The 23,009-nt window shown below is 40.3% G+C and overlaps 1 protein-coding gene across 1 annotated transcript in view; it reads right to left on the bottom strand.

Moving 5' to 3' along the window:
• Window positions 1-23,009, bottom strand: part of ESR1 (estrogen receptor 1) — a 184,708-nt gene that overhangs the window by 41,737 nt on the left and 119,962 nt on the right. Inside the window, exon 4 of the mRNA XM_075064048.1 lies at window positions 21,100-21,435. Coding sequence (XP_074920149.1) covers window positions 21,100-21,435 — 336 coding nt within the window. The remainder of the gene's footprint in view (window positions 1-21,099; window positions 21,436-23,009) is intronic.

The raw sequence follows: 23,009 nt of genomic DNA, 5'->3' as shown, positions 1-23,009 counted from the left end.
GATGGTCTAGACAGTATTTGGTCCTGGCATGAGGGCAGGGGACTGGCCTCGATGACCTCTCGAGGTCCCTTCCAGTCCTAGAGTCTATGAATCTATGAACTTGCCAGTAAGAGTTTGTTATACTGTATTTATAAAGGTGAAAGGAATAACTGCTGTATTTTGCCTCTAAGAAACAATTATTTTGATATAACAAAGATCAGCAAAATGATGTTCATCACTATATAACAGTCAAATGTAACAACACACATTTGTTGTCCCTAGCATGTGTTGTTAATTGTCTGCTTCTGCTGTGTCCCTAATCTAGTTGTCCAGTCAGGGGCGGCTCCAGGCCCCAGCACGCCACGCGCGTGCTTGGGGTGGCATACCACGGGGGGCGCTCTGCCGGTCGCTGGGAGGGCGGCAAGCAGGGTGCCTTTGGTGGCATGCCTGTGGAGGGTCCACTGGTCCCGCGGCTCCGGTGGGCCTCCCGCAGGCGTGTCAGCGGAGGGTCCGCTGGTCCCGCAGCTCCATCGAAGCCGCGAGACCAGTGGACCCTCCACAGGCACACCTGCGGGAGGTCGACTGGAGCTGAGGGACTAGCGACCGACAGAGTGCCCCCCGTGGCATGTCGCCGTGCTTGGGGCAGCGAAATGTCTAGAGCTGCCTCTGTGTCCAGTAATGCTTATCCAGGACTCCTGCTAGGTTTTGATGAATGTATCACCTTCTTTCTGCTGTTTATTCTTTCTTTCCCTTTAAGGTTGTCTGTTTTCCTTGGGAAATTCAGATTTACAATCGAAATGGATAAGGCCTTGGCTGCCCACAGAGCAACACAAACCTTATGTTTCTCCCACTGAAGTCAAGAAACAAACAGTCAATGGCAAAACTCACACTGGCTTTAGTGGTACAGGAGCAGGTCTCCCTTCTCCTCCCTGGATATTTGGTACTGTACAATTATTCCAGGTTTCAGTCCAGTTGAAGGGAGCCTTTGTTTTATTGATTAGTCGATGTTTGGTACAGCTACGAGTGGGTTCGGGTGCTTCATTGAGAATTCAATGTGTTTTATCAGTTAACTAGATTGGAGGTTCTCAAACTGTGGTCTGTGAGCTCCATTCAGGTGATCCGTGGATAGTTCCCTCTAAGGTGCACACCTGAGAGAATGAAAAGCCATCCACCTAATTAGTGGAGCTGCGCAGGCATGGCTCCATTAAATTAGGTGCCTGGACCCTGAAGAAGACACATACATAGGGTGAGGTGGTGGCCTTGGGGGGAATAGCGGGTAGGTGGGAGGGGGCAGTGGGGTGGGAAGAGGAGGTGGGGGGAATTTAGGATGTTCAGGGCTGCAGCGGCCAGAGAAAGAGGTGACTTTCCCCAGCTCCATGGCTGCATCTACCAGAGAGAGATGGCCCTCCTTCCCATCCCCAGCTCGGGGTCTGCCGTGGCGGGGGAGAGAGGGCACATCCATTACATTAAAAAGGTAAGACTACTGATATTAAAATCTGAGTTGTGTACTTTTATTTATAGAACAAAAAAATTATTATTAAGTGATTTTTTAAAATATAGTGCTTTTATCCAAAGCACTTTACAATAGTTAGCTAATGGTACAAACAACATTTGGAAAGATCATTATGTGTTCCACCGAAACCCTCAGTAATTTTCAAATGGTCCACGAAAAAAAACTTTGAGAACCACTGAACTAGATGACAACGTTACTAAAAGAAAAGTCTGTGTTCCAGTAGTGGTCTAAATCAGAGGCTGATAAATGCTAAGGTTAAGATAAGGGGTTTATTTTTCTAGTTGTTACAGACCATTATTTGAGCAAAACCTTTCATTCTATTACTATTCTCTTATCATGCATATGCCAGCTATAAAAGAAAGTGGCCCAGTCCTGTGTCTGTATTTGAGCTTATTCAGAAATTCTCTGTTAGTGTAGAATCAGTGCAGCTCCACAGGTGCTGGAATAGTGTCATCCAACCTACTCTGAGCAGATCAAGACAACCCAGTATTACAATGCCTGTAGCTGGTCTATGGTAGTGCTCCCACCATTGCTACACCTGTGCTAGCCCATTGGGGAATTTCTGAAAATGCTTAGTGAAGGTGTAGCCCATGAAAGGAAGAAAACTAGACAGTTGTTGTGTAGGCTGATTTTTGGTTTCAAAAAGCCATTTTGATTATTGTGCACGCTGAAAAGTGTCCCTTTGAAACCTAAAGGGAGACTGTTTTTAAAGTTAAAAAAAAAACCACGAAGGACTCCATTGTAGCCAAATTCCTTTTGTTTCATTCTGTGAGAGAAGCAAAAGACCTACTGCAGTAGCACTTAGAGGCCAAAATCATGACAAGGACTCTGTTATTCTTGATACTCTACAAAACCAAAAAGTACCATTTCTGCACTGAGGAATGTACAATTTAATAGGAAAAGAAACATACGAGGGGTAGGGGAGATGGATGGACACACATGCTCACGTACACACACGTTTAAAAAAATATAAATAGATAAAAGTCATTATTAGTTACCCCGGTTGTCAATGAACTGCATTCATTTATACTGTTACACATCTAAAAAAACAATTTGGTCGTTCCAACTTATTTTAAAATGATAGGGGTAAAAATGATAGGGGTAAAATTTTAAAAAGCACATAGGTGAAAATGATAGGGGTAAAAATGATGGGGTAAAATTTTAAGAAGCACATAAGTGACTCAGCAACCTGAGTCCCATTTATTAGGTGTTAAGGTATGAAAATAGGTATGAGGTATGAAACTTATGTGCTTTTAAAAATTTTACCCCTATCATTTTTCTTTCTATTTGTTTTCTTTTTTAAACCTCTGTTTCCATATTCTCCTCTATTTTAAGCCTTTGCCTATTTCTATTTATTTTGAACTTCCACCTGAGCCTAGTTTTTCCCTTTTAAAATCACTAGAGCACCTACTATCGGTATTTTTTGGAAGCTTAAGTTTCAGTTTTGTTTTTAACACCTCTGTGAGTATAATCACTTTCAGACTTTTGGAAGAATTGAGAAAAATGACAGATATGATTTTTTATTATTATTCTTCATATTAAAACCAAAAAGACGACGATGCTTTACTAAGCTTTCTATCCCATAGCATGTTTCAGTCTAATATCTACTGTGATTATCTCTGAACCCATCAGTAATCATTTCAGGTATGGCAATATATGGGACAAACAGAAAAGTGGATTCTTTTGCAATCCAAAGGCTGTGGGGGAGGGAGAGGAATAACTGTCAGGCAGCTGAACACTAAAACAGCTTCAAGACTACAGTTAGAAACTGTTCAGAACATAATGTACTGTACCCAAGAAATGAAGCATAACCTCAGGGTTCATGGTCTGGTCGTTCTTTTTAGTCATTAGAAAATAAAATCAGTCTTCCACTAAGACACCTGCAGCCATTTTATATCTTCCTATGGCTGATTTTTGGAAAATTCCTCCTGCTTATTGCATGTATGTACATGCACAATACCAACCAAATATAAATATCTCAAAATAACTGCATTGGCTTGTATATGTCACCCAAAGCAGAAAAAAATAATAATTGGGCTTTAAAATGTAGCGAGTGTAAGATTTAAACGTCAACTAGAGACATTCTTCTTGTCATCAGAAAGTACAAATGAGAAAATAATCCTTTTATAATCTTTATTAAAAAAAATTATTTTCCCCTTTCATTCCCCCAACTCCCAAACAATTGGTTTTGAATAGAACCCAACCTGTGAAAAATCATCCAAGGAATCATGAGAACACATCAAAGAGAAAAGAGACAGCAAAATTAATTGCAGCAATTTCCTTTAACCACTGCAATAACATGAGCACTTTAGCTGCTGTGTGGGAGTGTCACAATCTAAGAGAGCAGAGGAATACATAAGGGGAAGATTTAGAAGTTAGAATGCAGCTGGCCATTTGTATTCATTTTCCTGTCTAGTAAAACTTCAGTTAACAAGCGGCATGTTCCCAGAAAACACATTGCTCACCTAACAAGCTCAAGCTCCTTTTGCTGTGAACTGCCTCTTGTTGAACAAGACCTACTGAAGTCCCTGGCACCTGCCAAGCCTCAAACAACCAAAGAAACTTGGGGTGAATAAAAATCCTTTGCATGCATACACAACACAGCTATTCTAACTGGAGAAATCTGCCTTTTATGTGTAACAATAAGCGCCCACACACACATTGAAGCTACGACTGGCTGGAAATTTTCCAATGGAATGTTTTCCTATCAGAAAATACCAGTTTGATCAAATCAAGACATTCTGCGGGAGCATGCTGATTTCACCAAGGTTCTGACTTAAACTTGCCCAGCTTCCCACTTGAATTGCCATTCCTCAGGAAGATTAGAAATTTCTCTCTTTTCCAGTTTTCGGCCATCTCTAATTGAAGCTGATTCCCAATGCAGGTGAAAGCCCAAAATTTCACTCATAATGCAAACTACAGAAAAACTTATAAACAATATTTTAATGTATATTTTCACATGCCACTGCATTTCCTCGGTTTGGTCAGGAAAGTGAAATAACGAAATACCAAGCACTGTTGTTGCATTATTTCCAAACTGGATGAAATTAGGAAGCGGAGAAAGCTTGTTCCTATTAACTTTTTAGCCAAATTTCCAATACAAAGATTTGGAAGAAGTCTGAATAAGCATCTGAAACTGCATCCAATCTGAACTGGACCTATGAACCCTACTCATCCTTCACCACAGCTGAAAAACTGATTAGAATGTCATTACAGACAAACATGTAACAAATCATTGTGATTTTTTAAAAATAACTTGAGTAAATTGGCAGAAAAAGAGAAGATGATAGAGGGGTAATTTATGTTATGATTATGAAAAAAAATCTTGCTTTATAATCCTTTAGCAGTTCTAAAAAAGTCTGCAGTTTGCCTTGCCCTGTTTTACTATAAAGTCTGATTTGCTTTTTCTTCTCTCTTTTACCTAGTTATTGAATTTGACAGCTCACAGGTGAGAATGAAAACTTTGGCTATGGCCAGACAATGGAACTTCCCTGCATAGCTCAAACCTGCACTAGGACAACTTTTTAGGAACCATATTCATATCAGACCTACAACCACTATCTGACAAATATCACAAACAGGGTTGAAAGCTGTGGACAAGTTGTACTTGGTGCAGAACTGAAGGGGACAGCAAATAAAGCATTTGATGTTGCCCTAGTAGTTCGTATAATTAAAAGTTCTAGTCATAAGAGCCATTTGGAGAACATCAAATGCACATAGATAACTAAGTTTAAACAACCAGGAGTCAATAGGCAAGGAGTTAGACTGGCAGTTTGTTTGAAAGAGAGGATCACATGATCAAAATTCTAATGAAATACTGAAAGCACATGCCACAAAAGAACATTTGGAACATTTCTAGAATTCTACCATTATGCATCTTTTAGCAGCTACTGACATGATAATGCCATTATGTGCTGCTCGCTTTCTCATACAGAATGCTGATCCATTAAGGACTAGAATCACCTTTTATTTCAGTGTTACATATTTCCAGTGGCAAGCTGAGTACATTAATTGTGATACCGATTTAAACCCACTACTTATTTTATAATATCACTTGTAAGTAAACATCTTTCAGGAAAGGAAGAACCAGTTAGCCAGTGGTTCTCAAACTTTTTGTACTGGTGACCCCTTTCACATAGCAAGCCTTTGAGTGCAACACCCCCCCATAAATTAAAAACACTTTTTAATATATTTAACACCATCACAAATGCTGGAGGCAAAGCGAGGTTTGGGGTGGAAGTTGACAGCTCGCAACCCCCCATGTAATAACCTCGTGACCCCGAAGGGTCCTGACCCCCAGTTTGAGAACCCTTGAGTTAGACACTATGCTGCTAAAGAAAGAAGAGGGCCAAATACATTAGATCACAATGATGGACTTCACAAAATTTCTCAGGAGTCCTACTACTGATAATGAAGTCACAGAAATGGCTGTCTGGGATTTAAATAAATGAACCTTGCAACTTGAAATATCTGCTGAAATGAGATAGTTAATGGGGGGGAAAAAAAACAAGGAGTCCTCGTGGCACCTTAGAGACTAACAAATTTATTTGGGCATAAGCTTTTGTGGGCTAGAACCCACTTCATCAGATATATGAAGTAAAAATTGCCGGAGCAGGTATAAATACATGAAAGGATGGGGGTGCTTTACCAAGTGTTAGGTCAGTCTAATGAAATAAATCAATTAACAGATGGATACCAAGGGAGGAAAAATAACTTTTGAAGTGGTAAGAGAGTGGCCCATTACAGACAGTTGACAAGAAGGTGTAAGTAACAGTAGGGAGAAATTAGTATTGGGGAAATTAAGTGGAGGTTTTGTAATGACCCAACCACTCCCAGTCTTTATTCAGGCCTAATCTGATGGTATCTCGTTTGCAAATTAATTACAGTTCTGCAGCTTCATGCTGGAGTCTGTTTTTGAAGTTTTTTTGTTGAACAATTGTCACTTTGAGGTCTGTTATTGAGTGACCAGAGAGACTGAAGTGTCCTACTGGCTTTTGAATATAATGATTCCTGTGTCCATTTATTCTTTTGCGTAAAGACTATCTGGTTTGGCCAATGTACATGTGCAGGTGAACGAACACCCCCATCCTGCTCATGTATTTTTTACTTCGTACATCCAATGAAGTGGGCTGTAGCCCACAAAAGCTTATGCCCAAATAAATTTGTTAGTCTCTAAGGTGCCACGAGGACTCCTCAGTTTTTTTTTGCTGATACAGACTAACACAGCTACCACTGAAACCTGTCACCATTAATGGAAACTGAGCCATCCTGTCTGTCAAAAGGTAGATTGGGCTTTTTAAGAGGGAACGGTTGCAGACGAGCTATGCCTCACTAACAGCCTCTTGATGGGCCCAATAAATGGCATCTGGTCTCTGTAAAGAGCCAGAGGGGAACTGGAAACAGAAAGTTGTGGCAGAGACTGCAGAAAGCAGAAGGCCCCTGACCACAGGAGAAGTTTGGGCCTGGAAGCCAGAGGGAGCAAACACCTGAGGAGTAGGAAAAAAAGACTCCATCCAGGTAGGGCTGAGAATGGTCAGTCAAAGAAGGGAAGTGCTGCAGAAAGCAGAGTCCAGGGGAAAAGGGAAGCCACAGGATTGAGTTTTATGTCAATGAATTAGACCCAGGTAGGAGCAGCATTACTGGACAAAATGTCTGTGTGGAGTCTATTAAGGAGCCCCGAAGAGGGGAAACGGAGGCAGGGCATCACAAAGCCACCCGGTCCATTGTGGGCGGGAGGAGGTGCTTAGGAGGCAGTGGCTCTGCCCAAGACCGGTCTCACCCAAGTGTCAGTACTATAATCTTTCTGAAACTAATTTGACTAGCAGTGGCCCTTTCAAAATAATCAAGGAATACTTCCATAGGAATAGTACTACATGAGGAGCTTGGAATAAATTCTATTTCTCAGCTCTGTTTTCTAACAAGTATATTGCTACATTGTACTAGAATGAATTCTTTCAATGTTATATGTAATCCTGTTTTCATATAGAGAAACTTGGACATTGGGGCCAACTTGACCATTCCCTAAGGCACATGTCTAACGGCATGATGAAACAGTGTTTGAATCACCTGGGAAAAGTTAAGAGACATTGTCCCAAAGAGCGATGTACTGCTGATCATGGGCAGTTATAATGCTGTAAAGTGGGAGAAAAATAATAAAACCAATAATGTGCAGTTGTATCATACCTTTAAGCCAAGAATGAATGTTTTATAAAGGTCGATTAAGCAAGCCTCACAACACTCCAGCGTGACCGGTAATGGTCACCATGTCTGTTTTACAAATGGATAAAGTGAGACACAGAGAGGGTAAGTGACTTGCCAAAGGTCAAACAATGAGTCACCGGCTGAGCCAGGAATAAAGCTAGAAGCTCTAGTCCCCTGCTCTAAAGGGCACATTTCCACCGAACAGATGCAATGTAATAAAATATAATGTGATTTGGTTTTGGTATTCATATGAATGCCACTGCTTCTTCATAGCTGCGTTCATATGAATACTAAGCAGAAGAAAGGGCATGTTGTACATATAATAAATGTTTAAAATGCCATATGGCCAGGGGCGGCTCTAGACATTTTGCTTCCCCAAGCATGGCGGCATGCCATGGGGAGTGCTCTGCCGGTCGCTGGTCCCGTGGCTTCGGTGGACCTCCCACAGGCATGCCCAATTTTATAGTGACAGTCTCGATTTTTGGTCTTTTTCCTATATAGGCTCCTATTACCCCCAACTCCTGTCCCGATTTTTCACATTTGCTGTCTGGTCACTCTAAGTTTCAGTCCGATATCCGATAATAATCAATTCACATACTTGCATTTCCCTTTAATTGCTTAAGGCATAAGCTCCCTATCTTTGAAGAATTTTTCAAAAATTAATTTTAAGGGCTTATAACATTTATTATTTAAAATATCAAACATTATATTGTTGGTGCTTGTTTTTCATATCCTTTTCATCTGTATAATAAAAAATCCTTTTGGAAAAGTGTTCTGAGCATGTATAGTATTGAATGGACAATGAACTCTTAGTAAATGGATAAAAATCTCCAGTTAGCTATAACTAAAAGAATATTAGCAAGTTTTAATAAAGTTAACATCAGACTTTGCTCCTGTGGCTGTTTAGCAAAAGGAAAACAAAAGGTTAGGCTAGTTATCTGTAGAACAACATCTACAAGCCAATACTAGTGGTCAAAGAGATGTATTCTTTAAGAGAGGCGGTCCCCAGGTTACAAAATTCAGAAACAGGTCTGGGACCAGATTTCAAAGCCTGGGAAGTTTTGAGTGGATCTGGCTCATGTTACCAGTTTGGGCCTCAATTTCAAGAAACTCTGCTGCACATAAGCAACTTTACACATGTGAATAGTCCCGTTGAACTCACTGGAAACTACTTACATGCATTACTGTTTGTGGAATTCGAGCCTGATAGAAAAAATTTGATTCAGGTCTGGATCAGAATATATGAAGTTCAGGGGTGTTCAGATGTGGAAATTTATTTCAGGTCCATCTCTGCAAACAAGTAATTTTTAAATCACTACAAGTAAAGCATAACTACAGTGCTGATTTATCTCACACACACTCAACCAACAGTTTGCTTTTAACATATTACTCTAAAATACGTTCTTCTGCCGAGTGAAACCTGTTACTCAATGTATTTGATATTCCTTAGGACATAGTGTCTTCTTATTTTTCTAAAAGAGCCTTCTTCTAAGCCAAAACAGTGGAAGCATTTTACCATCTAAAATGAGCTACTAGAGGAATTCCTCTAAGAGAACATTTCGACTTACTGATTCATGATGTATAGGGATTCTCTGTTGAGCTTCCATTTTTTTAGACATGATCAACTATAACAAACTGCATGTCATTTTCCTATGAAAATTAGAGATATGTGACAGTAAGTGTTGCTCCAGCTTTTCTGCACGTGGCAGAAACAGTTGCTCAGGCACACATTAACATACTTGCACCAGTTTAAAAACCAGTCTATGCATGCACTGAATGCGTCAAGTAATAGTAGCAGTTTGTTCAGACGTGCATATTCAGTTCCTGGTTTTCTCACACAGATGCATGGTGTGCTAAGTCTGGAAAATGTAGGCCTTGTTTTGTAAGCCGTCTAATAAAACACTGAGAAATAGCTTAGTATTTAGGCTGATGAAATGGTAAAGCTGAATGAACAGACTCAGAAATTGACATTTATCTTTCTTGCCACTCATTTTTCTCAAGTTTTTTATTCACAAGGGGTTTGAGTTTTCAGTATTTATTTATTCATTCAAAGTCGAACAGCTTCCACAGGAGAGACAGAGACACCCCTCTCCCCAGTCACCTGGCAATTAGGGCACTCTCCTGGAATGTGGGACCTCTGCATTCACTCTGTTTGATTTGGAGCAGGAAGTTGAATACACCCTAACCACTGAGCTATTGCTTATAATGAGATGGGGGGTTATTTCTTGCTTTGCATGAGAGAGGACTGACTTGGCTTAGATGCCTAATTTCAGGAGAGGGTTCACGGCTGTGAATCCTAAGCAGAGATAAGGGCCTTACTACTCTTGAGGCTCAAGCTCTGCCCTTCTCCTTAGCACTTCCTACTGGCTAGCTTAGACAGTTCCCTACTCAGCTTGCTGGCTTCTGAAAACCCCTTTCTTAAGTGCCTAATTCTTCCCATGCAATGCATGGGGAGCTTCAGCACTTAACTTGGGACTGTGAATGCTCCTAGAGAGCATAGCAGGGCACCTGGGACCCTTTTGTGGATCTGCCCCTTGATCTAGCCTAGCATAAATGAAATCAGGGTCTAAACTGGTAACCAGAATCTAAATCCATTCTGAACCTTTTGGGGCAGGATACATAAAATTTGGTCTCAAACCTGAACCCTAATTTTGTGACCTATAGCCCATCTCTTTCAAAGAATGGCCTACAAGTCCTTTTTAGCAACAGGCTTAATTCTTCTTTCTATTCCTCATCTCCTTTCCCCTCCACCATTCTCAAGGTCCTCCACCTCACTTTCTTCCATAGCCTCACACCATGTACTAGGAGAGAGAACTTGACTTCAGGCAAACTTCAGAGTGGACTCCCAGAGGTTAAAAATACTAATTCACCACTGAGATAAGTAAGCACATTTCCACTGATTGATTTCAAGGTGTTGGCTCCAGGGTATTTTCTGGCCAGCCAACTTAAGTTCTACTTGAAGTATATCTTTTCTCTGAGTTACAGTGCAATCTTAAATGTAACACCGTAGGCATCTCCTATCCTTTTTATGCTCAGAGGGCGAGTTTCTAGCTGTATCCTTCCTGTAAGACTGCTTTGACAACCTCTCTCCCCCACAACAAATAAAACAATGTCTGAAAGACTGGTTACTGGAATTTGAAGTTTGACAATTGCCTGATTGCAGACAATTGTCAAACTATTCAAAGCTTTATGAGGTGGAGGAAATAGATTTCACCACACTGGGGCAACATGTTTGCAGAATAGGGCACAACAAGAGGGATGGTATCCAAGTACCACCTCATAGAAATGCTTTTACCTGAAAATATTGGACAGATGAACTTTAAATTCATATTACAATTTCATTTATGTATAAAAAGAAGCTTTAAGAGTAGGGACACAATGTCATTTTATTGGCCTATGATCACAGAAAAATCATTAAAACAACAAGGAGTCCAGTGGCACCTTAAAGACTAACAGATTTATTTGGGCATAAGCTTTCATGGGTAAAAAACCACTTCTTCAGATGCACAAAAGCTTATGCCTAAATAAATCTATTAGTCTTTAAGGTGCCACCGGACTCCTTGTTGGTTTTGTGGATACAGACTAACATGGCTACCACCTGATACTTGACAGAATAATCATTACAATCAGCAATTTAACTGAATTGGTGTCTAACCCCACATTTGTCTAAAAAGGTTCTACAACTCTTCTAGAAGCAGGGAAACCAAAATATGGAATCCTATGCTTGATTCAATCTCTCTCTCTCAACTCCGGCTGGCATCTACATGTGCAAAGTAACTGCATTCTGGAATGAAATGTTAGCACAGCACTTTCTAGGAATTACTACATTGCTGAGTCTTTGTAATCTGAGAAATGATTAATTATTGCTGCACCTTTAAAGAAAGTCACACAGCAGATACAGTTCTCATTTTATCCACAGCAAAGTTAGGCATAGAACCTTCTTAGGCAGAGACAAAGATAACAGACACATTTATCTTCCATATCCTATAGAATCAGCACACTTAAATAGACCAGATTCTTCACTGCTGTAGTTGTTTAACAGAACTCCCATTTTTCCCCTTTACAGATTTTCCCTTACCCCGGATTTAAAGTGGTAGAATTGGGGTTACGAAGACTATAAATAACTTGGTTCTGGCACTTCAAAAATCAAAAACTACACATTTTTCTTTAGGGGTTCTCCTAATGCAAATTTTACAGATTAGTCCATGGCTCATCTTATTTCTTTCTGATTGAATAAATCATAGTTTTCTCTCAATTCCAGTCAAGTACCCTGAATCTCAAAACAACCAGATTACCCCGATAAAAGCAGACCCGAAACAGAAGTGTCACAAATCCGAGAGAGAAAGGCAGTTAGCTGAAAGTTCCCAGTCAATGGGATAACTAGGAAAGAGTCACTTCCCTGGTATAAATAGAGTATTCATTTAATGTTGTGCTTGGTGTGATAACTTCCTGCAGCAAGTTAGTGATTACATCTATGGACTTTAACGCTAACCTGCAAAGCCATTGAGGGATGCTGGCTTGGGGAGGAATAATTTTGCTTCCTTTCTCTTAATTGCACTCAGCCAGTAGTAATTTCCTTTATTTATATGAACACAAATGCTTCACTGGAACATGAGCTCTCCCTGCTCCCAAATGTTCTCCTGACTGAGATCTCATTAATTGCATCAGCGGTTCTTTCTCCTCTTTACATTTCACTGGACTCTGCCCACAACAACAGCTCATGTCTACCCCAAAGTCCTCACACAATTCAAATACAGAGTGGGAAGCTCCACATGAATTCATCTATGTTCATTCACAGGCCTTGCTATGACTTGCAGGTTAGTGCACACAACATTCTGCTTAACAAACCCAACAGTTAATATTAGCCTGTTTTTAAAGTTAATGGGGTAATCTCTGAAATTCAGTCTAAAGGTAACAACTTGTGCAGTGTCTTGGAAGGAGAAAACAAAACAGATGTGTGGTATTAGTGTTAGGCTACTGCTCCTAGGAGTCTTAACAGAGAATTATAAACTTTAAAGATGGAAAAGATATTAGGTCATCTTTCCATATCTTCACTGCTAAAACCCTTACCCACAACTTGGTCAGTCATTTTGATTACTATAACTGTCTATTTTCTGGTTTTTCTCTTCTGTTTCCACATCAAATTCAAATACCTGTCATCACCTCCCAGTCTATATATATGCATCTCTGATCTCCTTTCCCCTTACTCCCACTGCTGAACCCTATGCTCCCCTCCACCCCAAATCCTTACAACTTAATCTTTCTTTTATTTTTACCTTCTTGCCTTTGTGTCTTCATGCTTCTAACATGCTACTCCTAGTCTTGCAATACTAACTTCCAGTTTTTCCAAACCCTTCTCTCCTTTTTTGATTCAACTTCTTACACTGATATTTCTTTCTTCTCCTTATCTATAATCTCTCCTTGCCTTTTCTTCTCTAAAACTATCCTCCCATGTCTTGTCATGTTAATTTGTCTGGTCCATCTTCTAGGGGAAGCTCAGTGGGAACATACCTTACTCTACGTTTCTAAAGAATGATGTATATTTATGGCACTAAATAAACTATTCCTACTATTTATTAATAATCTTGCCCATTGCCTCATCAGAACAGTATTGTTCCTGACAGCATATTCATCAGTATTTTGTCCTAACTAGATATAAACAATTCAAGCGATGGGGCTCTTGACACAGAGACTAGCCCACAAACTAACAGATCAAAGTATTAGGAAGCTTTTACTTGATATTCAGCTTTCTTTTTTTTCTTTTGCTTTATTTCATCTCATCACTCCTAGTTATACTTCCCTTGGACCAATACCTCTCTCTGTTTGGTGTCTACTATTTTCAGAGGCTTATAGGTGGTTACTATATTCTACCATCTGGATTTTGATCCCCTTTATATCCATGTAAATCAATAGTAACTTCACTGAAGTTATGCTAATATACAGCTGGTTTGGAATCAGAATCAGGTTCATCATCATTTTTCATTTAGCTACATATTTAGTTATTTTAATCTTCCCTAAATATATGGGGTACCAAACCTCCAGAGTGTGGTATATGCCAGCTCTGTCAAAGAAACCTACAACTGATTACAAATAGAATATTACTTGATAACATTGTCACAGTCTCCAATACAGCTCATTAGCCAACTCAGATAAGAAAACATAGTGAATATGTTAGAGGGTTTAAACAACAACTAGAGTTACTGGCACTAAATGCACTTTATTTGCCTGGATTAACAGCATCAGAGATATGGATTATCTATTGTCAGGAAGGCTACTACACTGAACAGCGCTGCAAACCACCATGTACATAAACACGTACAGTAGTAATATGCACTTCAGTATATCAGTACCTGCCTTCAAACAATAATTTTTTTTTTGCTGTCAGTAAAACACAGTGTAAAATAGTGGCTATTGTTGGTCCCTTCACACACTGTTCCTAATTTAACAAACTGAGCAATTTAGAAGGTCAAATAAGAAAACAATATCTTAAGAAAATAGCAACTTCTGCAGCTTTAAAATAAAAATTCAGTGCCAAAATGTTTATCTTCTCAGTTCATGAAACCATAAAATAAGTACAGCACCGTGAATCATCTCAAAACTTCAAAGCCTGTATGCCCAATGTACCATTTTAGGGCCATTAAACTGTTCAGCTACTGTACTCAGAATAAATAATTAGCCAAGCTTGTATTAGCTGTGCCAAAAACTGCACCTTTTAATCCAAAACTCCTCAAAACTACCTTTTCTCTCTCCTCTGCCCCTCCACTATTTATACAACTAAACATCTAGCAAACATCCCCTCAAACACACTCATCAACTGTCACACTGAAAGTACTAACTTCCTTCTTTTCACATGATGCTCCAGATATGAATACAGTGGTATATATGAAAAATAAAATACTGTCTATGAATTCCCAGCATTGCTATTTCATCAGGATTGCTATAATACTGTGATGCCTGTGGATGTGTTATTGGCAGCAGGGATAGAACCTAGGACCCCCTGGGTCTAAAACCAAGAACCTTTACTGCCTAAATTAAAAAAATCCCAAGTATATTAGTTCCAAGGCTGTAGCAGACTCAAAAACATTTATATAGTGCAGACATTAGAGGAGGGCAGAGAGCCAGGCTATGCCATCCTAGATCAGACACTTTACCTATCTACACTGATATATTATTTGCACCAGTAGCCCGTACATGATGCTTCAAAAGAGGTGAAAACGAATCTGCAGTGCACCCACCAATTGTGAGCTGCATTGTCACCTGAGAGTTTTCTTCAGGGCCTCAGCTAGCAATCATGTTATACTTTGACACTGGAGATTGCTTTTGGGGAGGGTACACGGATCAGGCTGTCACATAAGAAAATAGTAATTTAGGAACATTACTCAAGTTACTGAACTGATTCAGATACAATATGTCAATGTGAGGTCAGAATAGATCCAAACCTCAGACGTAGAATACAATTACAAGAAAGATCTAGATCAACAAGGAAACAGAGAATAGATTTAAAATTTTATTGAAGCTAATGTTAAAAAATATATAATACACAGTTGCGAAAAGACCATCTGTACATCTGGGTATAGAACAATAGCTTCCACTTCCATCAATGGAAGGGGAAAATGAATTTAATGGTGACAGTGGCAGCTGTTTCCTTTGAGGCTTACTTAGTTCCTTATAGATCCTAGCAAATGTCATGTTAAATGACTGAGTAGATTTAGCACAGTTATTGGGCTAGAAAAGTTGACATAATATTGATACTTGACACATTTGTTTTGGTAAATGTAGTAAGAGTCTAGTCTAGTGGTTAGACTAACAAACCAGGATTCAAGACTCCTAGGCTCTGTCCTTGTTTCTTCCACTGAATCCATGTATTGCACTTTCATCAAGCTACTCAAAATGTGATTCTACTCTGAAAAGTGATTTTATAAAAATGGCTCCTTTCTTGTTCAACAGATCTACTCCCCAAGTCAACAAAACCAGGATGCATTCATAACTAGCCTGCTTTTTACTGTGCACTAACAGAACTGTTTACCAAATTCCAATTAGTTACACCAATGCAACCCCAATGAAGTCAGTTAAGTTGCACAGGTGTAATTGCAGGCCTGATTGCCTTTATTCCTGTACAAATACTCATCTTGACTCTCAAAACCCAGACTGAGTTTGCAGTTAGAAAAAAAAACCCTTTTACTTGTAACTTTAGGAAATTGGATATGGAAATAGTTGATAGATAAATTTGGAACATGATGATATTTTCACAAGATTATTTCTCAGAACCGAAACTTATTTAAATGCACTCACAGAGCTCTTACTTACGTGTAAAAGGTGTATAATAATGTTTCCCTAATTCAAAAGGTTGCTGTAATGCATAAATAAATCAATATTTGTAAAATACTATGAGATATTCAAATGTAAGGTGCTATAGATGGGCAAAATATTATCACTGGATATATCCCCGTTAAATGTTGGTGTTCACAGACTAGCTCTGTAACACAACGATTGTAGAGAGCCAGTCTACAATTTTAGAGCAAAAGATTTGGCCCAAAACCTGCAAGATGCTCAGCACTTTTAACTCACATTAACATCAATAGGCATTTAGGTACAGCGTACCCACAATGAGGTGATGAACACCTCAAAGTTCATGATCTGGACTTTTGCACAGGTGCTGCAGCATATTTGTGAAAGTAGGAAAGGCAGTTGTATTTTCACATTCTGTTTGGATGCATAATTGTTGTTGGTAGCCTTTTCAATCATTAAGCGCCATATTATAGGGATATTCAGCATGGGTGAAATTTACTGCTGGGCAGAGAGCCAGCACAAGGCCCGTGCACTACTAAGTTTGATTTAAGAGGTGCATAGGTGTTGTGCTGACCCTCTGCACAGGAATAAATTTCACTTTATGTAAGAGAAAGACAATACAAGATAGTATGTTATAAAGGTATTATCTGTATGAGTTCAGGAGAGCTGCATTAACTCATGAGTGCTGAGGCTACCAATAAGTTTTGCAGGTCATGTGCAAAACATATCAATAAAACCTCTACACCACACCACACCATCATGAATTCTATTGGCACTGTCTGTATTACAGAAAAACATTTTAGAAATGTTTTATGGTGTTTTCAAACTTTTATCCAGGATATTTTATATCCCTACACCAAGCCAGGCTACCTTATTAATCACAAGTCCCACTGTACAATATTCAGAGGGAAAGAAAAATCAAAACTAAAATTTTGCAAGTTCCCCTCCTACCACAACCTGCTTTTTTATAAAAAATCATGCAACGTTTGAAGTCCTACATCACATAGTCTACTAGTCATAGACTGAAAATTGCCTGTCCTGAACACCAGTGTGAACTAATTTTGTGAGGAAAGAAGAAACCATTTTGGGAAAAGGTGTGTGGTTTCTTTTTTAAAAAAAGCAGTTGTTTGAAGCTGCTCAGAGGTTTGGAATTTTGAAAGTAAAATCACTAGAGGATTAATAGGCAGATGAGGTGGACAAATGTGTATGATTAATGCAATGTATCAGATGGCTCTGCAGTTTATCACATAGATACTTACCACCACGTAGGTAGTCCCATTTAAAATCCCTCCATTAAATCACCATTGCCCACTGCATTGAGTTTAAACTTTTTGTTCTTGCCTTAAATGGCCTGCACATATTGGCCTTGCCCTACCTCTCAGATCATGTCCTTATCTTTCTCCTGTGCCCTCTTTATTCTGCCAGTGCAGCCAGTCGCACTACTCTATTCATGTTCTTTTGCCACTTCAGTTTCTTCCCTGCTGCCTTTTCTATGGAATAATTACCCAAACCCAGTATGCCAGGTCCTCACCCTCTTTCATGTTCAAATGGCTCTTGAAGATTCACACCTTCCACAATAATCACACATTGAAACTCCTTTTCCACCCCAAAACTGCCTTAGAGAAAGAGAATCTGAGATCAGGAAGCAAACTTTAAAAAAAGAAAAAAAAACCTCCCTGAATTAACATGCTCATCTGTGAGACAAGGTGCGTGAGGTAATATCCTTTATTGGACCAACTTCTGTTGGTGAGAGAGACAAGCTTTCAAACTACGCAGAGCTATTAGCTACATGTGCTCATCCATCTCTCCTTGTAAGTCCTCGTCTCTCTATCCCTCCTTAGGAAGCAGCTATCTTTCTTTGTGATGTGTGGCACTTGACAATGACATTAATATGTATATGACATACTAATAAAACATGTAATATATTGTGATACAGCATGGCCAGAGGGCAGCATAAGAGTGTTAGCAGGGGGCCTTATTCCCTGCCAAGGGAGGAAGGTTTGCTTTAGATTAACTAGAACAGCTGTGGCCAATTAGAGCACCTGACTCCAGTTAGAGCACCTGACTCCAGTTAGAGCACCTGACTCCAGTCATGGGATATAAACCCCTGCTTCAGTCAGACAGGGGGTGGTAGTTGAAGGAGAAAGGTTGGATTGGAGCAGAGTGCAGATTGCAGAAGAGAAGAGTTTGTCCAGAGAGAAATAGAAGGTTTGGAGGAGTGCTGCGGTGGATTGGGAAGCCCAACAGAAACCCTAGGTAAGGGGCACCAGGCTTGTATAGAAGAGAGGCGAGAAGCCCTTCACAAGCTGACGGGTATGAGAGGGAAGTAACCCAGGGGAAGAAACCGCTAGTCAAGTGGTTCACCACAACCCCAGGGCCCCTGGGTTGGGACCTGGAGTAGAGGGCAGGCCCAGGTCCCTCCCTCTCCACTCCCCTCCTCCAAGGACACTAGGGGAGTGATTAAGAACTGGTTCAGAGGCAAGCAATAGCGCCCTGAACCTACCCCAGAGAAGAGAAAGCGTGAGACCCAGAGAACAGTACCGGCAATTTGCCACAATATACAAATGGCTGACAATGTGAACTGTTGATTCTCCCGTTTCAGAAGGCTTTTTATCATAAACAGCTGTATTCCAGTAGTAAGCAACTTTATGGATTTCTCATCAGGGATAATTACAATAATAAAAATTTATTTTAGTTCCCCAAACACAATTTATTCTCTATCTGAATATATTTTGGTTCATTAAATTAACAAACCAAACCCAAATGCCATAGAAGACTAACTTCTCCACTTAACACTGCAAAATGGACTATTGATAAATAATTAATTTCGAATGGGACAAATTCATCCCAGTTGTAACTTCATAGGCTTTAATAGAGTTATACCCAGGATGACTCTGACCTAACACGTTTAAACTTGTATATAAGAGAAAGCTGTAGATCAGCTAGGTAGAAGCATTTGATTAGGCAAATACTAGGTCTATTCAATACCTTCCTTCAAGCTCAAATATTTCATCCTCTTACTCTTTCATTGAAGCGTGTTCCAAAGAATGATTCTTATGGTTCCTTTACCCAGTGGCAGCAGAAGATACTGGAGGAGAAACTGAAGGAGGAAAAACAGTATTTGCTAATTCCAGTGTTCCTTCCAAATTGACTTATGCTGCCACTGGGAAAGGAAAGGGGCAGGTATCCATGCCCAATACTAGAGCTTAACTCTTGCAATAGCAGATAGTGTCCAATGCACATTCAGAAGAGCGATATCTGTACATTTCTAAGCACTTGTATCAGACATCCTTGCCTCCTTCCTATCATCTTAACAAAGGTGAAGAACCTAGAGTGGTCATTAAAGTGTACATTAGGAATTCATTTCTGCTGATGCACCTCTGCAGGAGAGCTCCAAGAGGCATTATGTGAAAGATATGCAAACACCCTGTGATACCCTATGACAGGATGTTGCATGAGCTCCACCAGTCCTACTAGGGGCAAGTAGCTGTGATCTTGAGCAGACTTTGTGCACAGGACACAAGGACTGCTGCCATGCTTGGACTTTTCACAGGCATGTAAATAGGAGGAAAGCTTTCCACTAACTTGCACAACAGTGTAAGATCACCACATAATTTAACTCAGTGTTTAGCCCTTGGATGGTTAAAGGGTGTTTGTAGGGCAAGTTCCTTTAAACGAGATATCCATTTTCAAATTCCTATAAACTCTAAATATAAATTAATCCAAAACCAGAGATATTTTTCTAGAGCAAGACAAGAGTGCAGTGTGCTTCTCTTTTCCATGCAACAGACATTGTAGTCTATATCGCCAGAGAAGAGATTTGTCATTCAGCCTTTCTAGTCCACACTGCCATTACTGTGTTTAAATTAGTATAACCAATAGCTTTAAACATTAAGGTCCCTATTTTAAAAATACTTTGTAGCAGCCTGTTCCAAAGCACACAGAAATTAATGGAAAGGCTCTCACTGACTTTGAATCAGGCCCTAAAAATGCAGTTATGTTAAAAATAAAATTCCCCATGCGATTTCCTTTAAGTTTCTATGAGAAATGACACATCCCTTACAGCTTCTCATTGATCACAGCTTGAGCCCACAAAGTGACACATGAAAGATGGTAAAAAAAGAACACATAAGGACTGGAAAACAGACTGTGTTATTGATTTACTAAGTAAAGTTTTGCCAAGCTTAAGTGAAGGACACAGAAAAGAGGCATGACCTACAGTATTTGACCTAACTAAATCTGTAGTAGTGGACATTCTCAGAACAGTTGTTCACAAAATCTACATAATGTTAATGAAATAAAAGGCCAGAATATGAAATTAAAGATATTAAAAATTGGCTAAACTAGGCAAAATACACTAGTATGTATATTGTACCAGTAGGCCCAGTAAAGAGAAGTGCTGTGATAAAGTTAAAGATTCAGCATTCATAATAAATGTTTAGTGAATATAATGCTTATGAAGGTATTGGACTGATAGCTCTGGAGGCTGGTATCTTCTTTTTATCCACAGAACAGGATCAGTCTGTCCAGCAGAAATGCGATCTTCCCTACGCTACCCTGTCAATGACCTTCTACTCTGATGACTTCAGACATCAGAGGGTTTTTAATGATCATTCAATGGTTTCTCTGCTTGGACTGTCAATCAGTGCCAAATTTGGTAGCGTTTTGTGATCTGGACACCTGTGTGCTAGGAAATAGACCCAAGATAACTAGCCCATTTCACATAGGCCTCTGAACATCTTTTATACAGCAATAACTTGTATTTGTGACAGATCTAGACAAAGTTTAATTCACTGACCTGGCAATGAAAGACTGGTGCCAGTTACCCCAAAGCTACCTAGTATATTTGCCAGACAATATATTATAATGTACAGTAATGAATTTTTCTGAACAAGATTTTTTCCCTAAAGTTTTACCTGTGTTTCCCAAAAGTTTCCTTCTAAGGAGTACAGCATGAAGTTTGTAATTTTAAAGATAAGGATATTTAAATGAATGATTTGTAGATAATGAGGAAACTGTGTCTGTGGAGTAGGGAGAGGGCGAAGGAAATTTCTTCACTTAAATGTCATATTGGAACTTTTCCAGTTAACCAGTGTTCAAGTGATCTGTTTTCTTACCTGGGACCCTTTTTGCCCAGTTGATCATGTGCACCAGTTCCCTGTCTGCAAGGTTGGTCAACAGGGTCATCATGGAGGCTTCACTGAAAGGTCTGTTAGGATCATACTCTGAATAGACTATGGGTGGTTCAGCTTCCAGCAAGGCACTAACCATCTGCTCTGCTGTAAGGGACAAAGCTGGACTGTTCTTCTTGCTATGCTTAATCACAAGAGGACTTGTCCAGAGGGTAGGGGTTCTCATCTCAGTAGAAGAAGTCCCACCATTCTTGGCATCCTGCTCCTCTCTTTGACGTTTGTGTTTCAGCATACGCCCGCCTCTGCGGTCTTTTCGGATCCCTGGAGACATACAAGAATACAATTAGCTTCCTTTCCTTAAACCTGTACAACTAATCATGTTTATAACTTCAACCAATCAGCAGATGTTTGTGTAGAGTCATGTAGCACTCCTTTGGGTTTGTTTTCCCAAGAATCAGTTGTAAACATAGAATCTTAAGCTAGTACACAGGGGGAACGTTATATATTTTTGCAAAGTATACCATTAAGAATGCTTCTTTATTGCAAATGATTAACAACATTTAAATGGATTTAGTTTTGGGACAAGCTTGTCAAACACCAGCCTGGGGGAGCCATGATTTGAAGCTCCACTCCTCTCAAAAAATAAAAAAATCTGTAATTGAACTGAATAAATATTGTCCTACCATATGAACTGCCAAAGCATGCCCTAGCTTCTAGCATACAGTTAATCACATACATTTCACTGAGCAAGCCATCAAGGATAGCTGAACGCTATGTGTGGCTCAAATAGATAACAAATATTAGACCCCAAAACTGCTCATGAATGCTGTGGTGCTAGTGTTGAAAGCCTTAAGAGGCTTGGATCCACAAATTATTTTAATTAGAGCTTAATACAGCACTGAGCACTTGTTCTTTGTTAGTGGGGAAGAACCACTCAGGGAGGTTTTCCCCATCATATGTTTTTCGATACTACAGTAATGAGTGCTACATAAGCAGATAAAAACTATTGTGACAGACCCAGACCAGTGGGGTAAAGAAGTCTGGTCCTATTGGAAGCCCGCCCACTTCTAAAGGACCTCCAGCCTAAGGGGAGGACCCACAGGTCTGGGACACCAAGCAATTACGTGGGACAACTAATGAAAAAACACAATCGGGAGTGAGGTCATAGGGCTAAACTAAGGGAACCTGATGGGGACACCGAGCAGAGAACCCCGGACAACGCCCACTGCTCCTCAAAGGCGTCAAGGGAGCCAGTGGACGCCGCCCAGAGGAACTCCGCCCGGATGCGTGAACAGACGGAGGAACGGAAATAGGCCCTACAGTCGCAGGAAATCCCGTCGGCCAACCTCCTCTCCCTGGTATTGTAGATGGCTAGTTTGGCCAGGGCTAAGAGGAGATTGATAAGGAGATCCCGTGACTTCGTGGGGCCACGGATGGGGAGTGCGTAGATGAAAAGGTGAGGAGAAAAGTGCAACCAAAAATGCAATAGGAGGTCCAAAAGGAGCCGGAACAGGGGCTGCAACCTGGAGCACTCCAAATAAGTATGCGCCAAGGTGTCCTTCTCGCCACAAAAAGGGCAGGTGTTGGGGACAGGGGTGAACCACGCCAAGTACACGCCCGTGCTCATGAACCCGTGAAGGAGCCGCCAACTGACATCCCCAGCGGGCCTCGGGACCAGGGCAGAGTATAAGCTGGCCCACCAGGGCTTCTCACCCCCGAGAGGTGGCAGGAGGTCCCGCCATTTGGTATTGGGGCGGGACGCAAGGGTGAGGTAGTGAAGGGAGTGGAGCACGAGCGTGTACAGATGTTTCCGTGGCACAGTCTGGAACAGAACCGGCTGCAGATAGTGCAGCCGGCTCGCAGTGAAAGGGTGAGGGGGCCAATTGGGTCCACGG

This window comes from Chelonoidis abingdonii, chromosome 3, assembly GCF_003597395.2.
Source record: "Chelonoidis abingdonii isolate Lonesome George chromosome 3, CheloAbing_2.0, whole genome shotgun sequence".
Taxonomy (NCBI): domain Eukaryota; kingdom Metazoa; phylum Chordata; order Testudines; family Testudinidae; genus Chelonoidis; species Chelonoidis abingdonii.
This window is presented reverse-complemented; position numbering and strand designations above follow the sequence as displayed.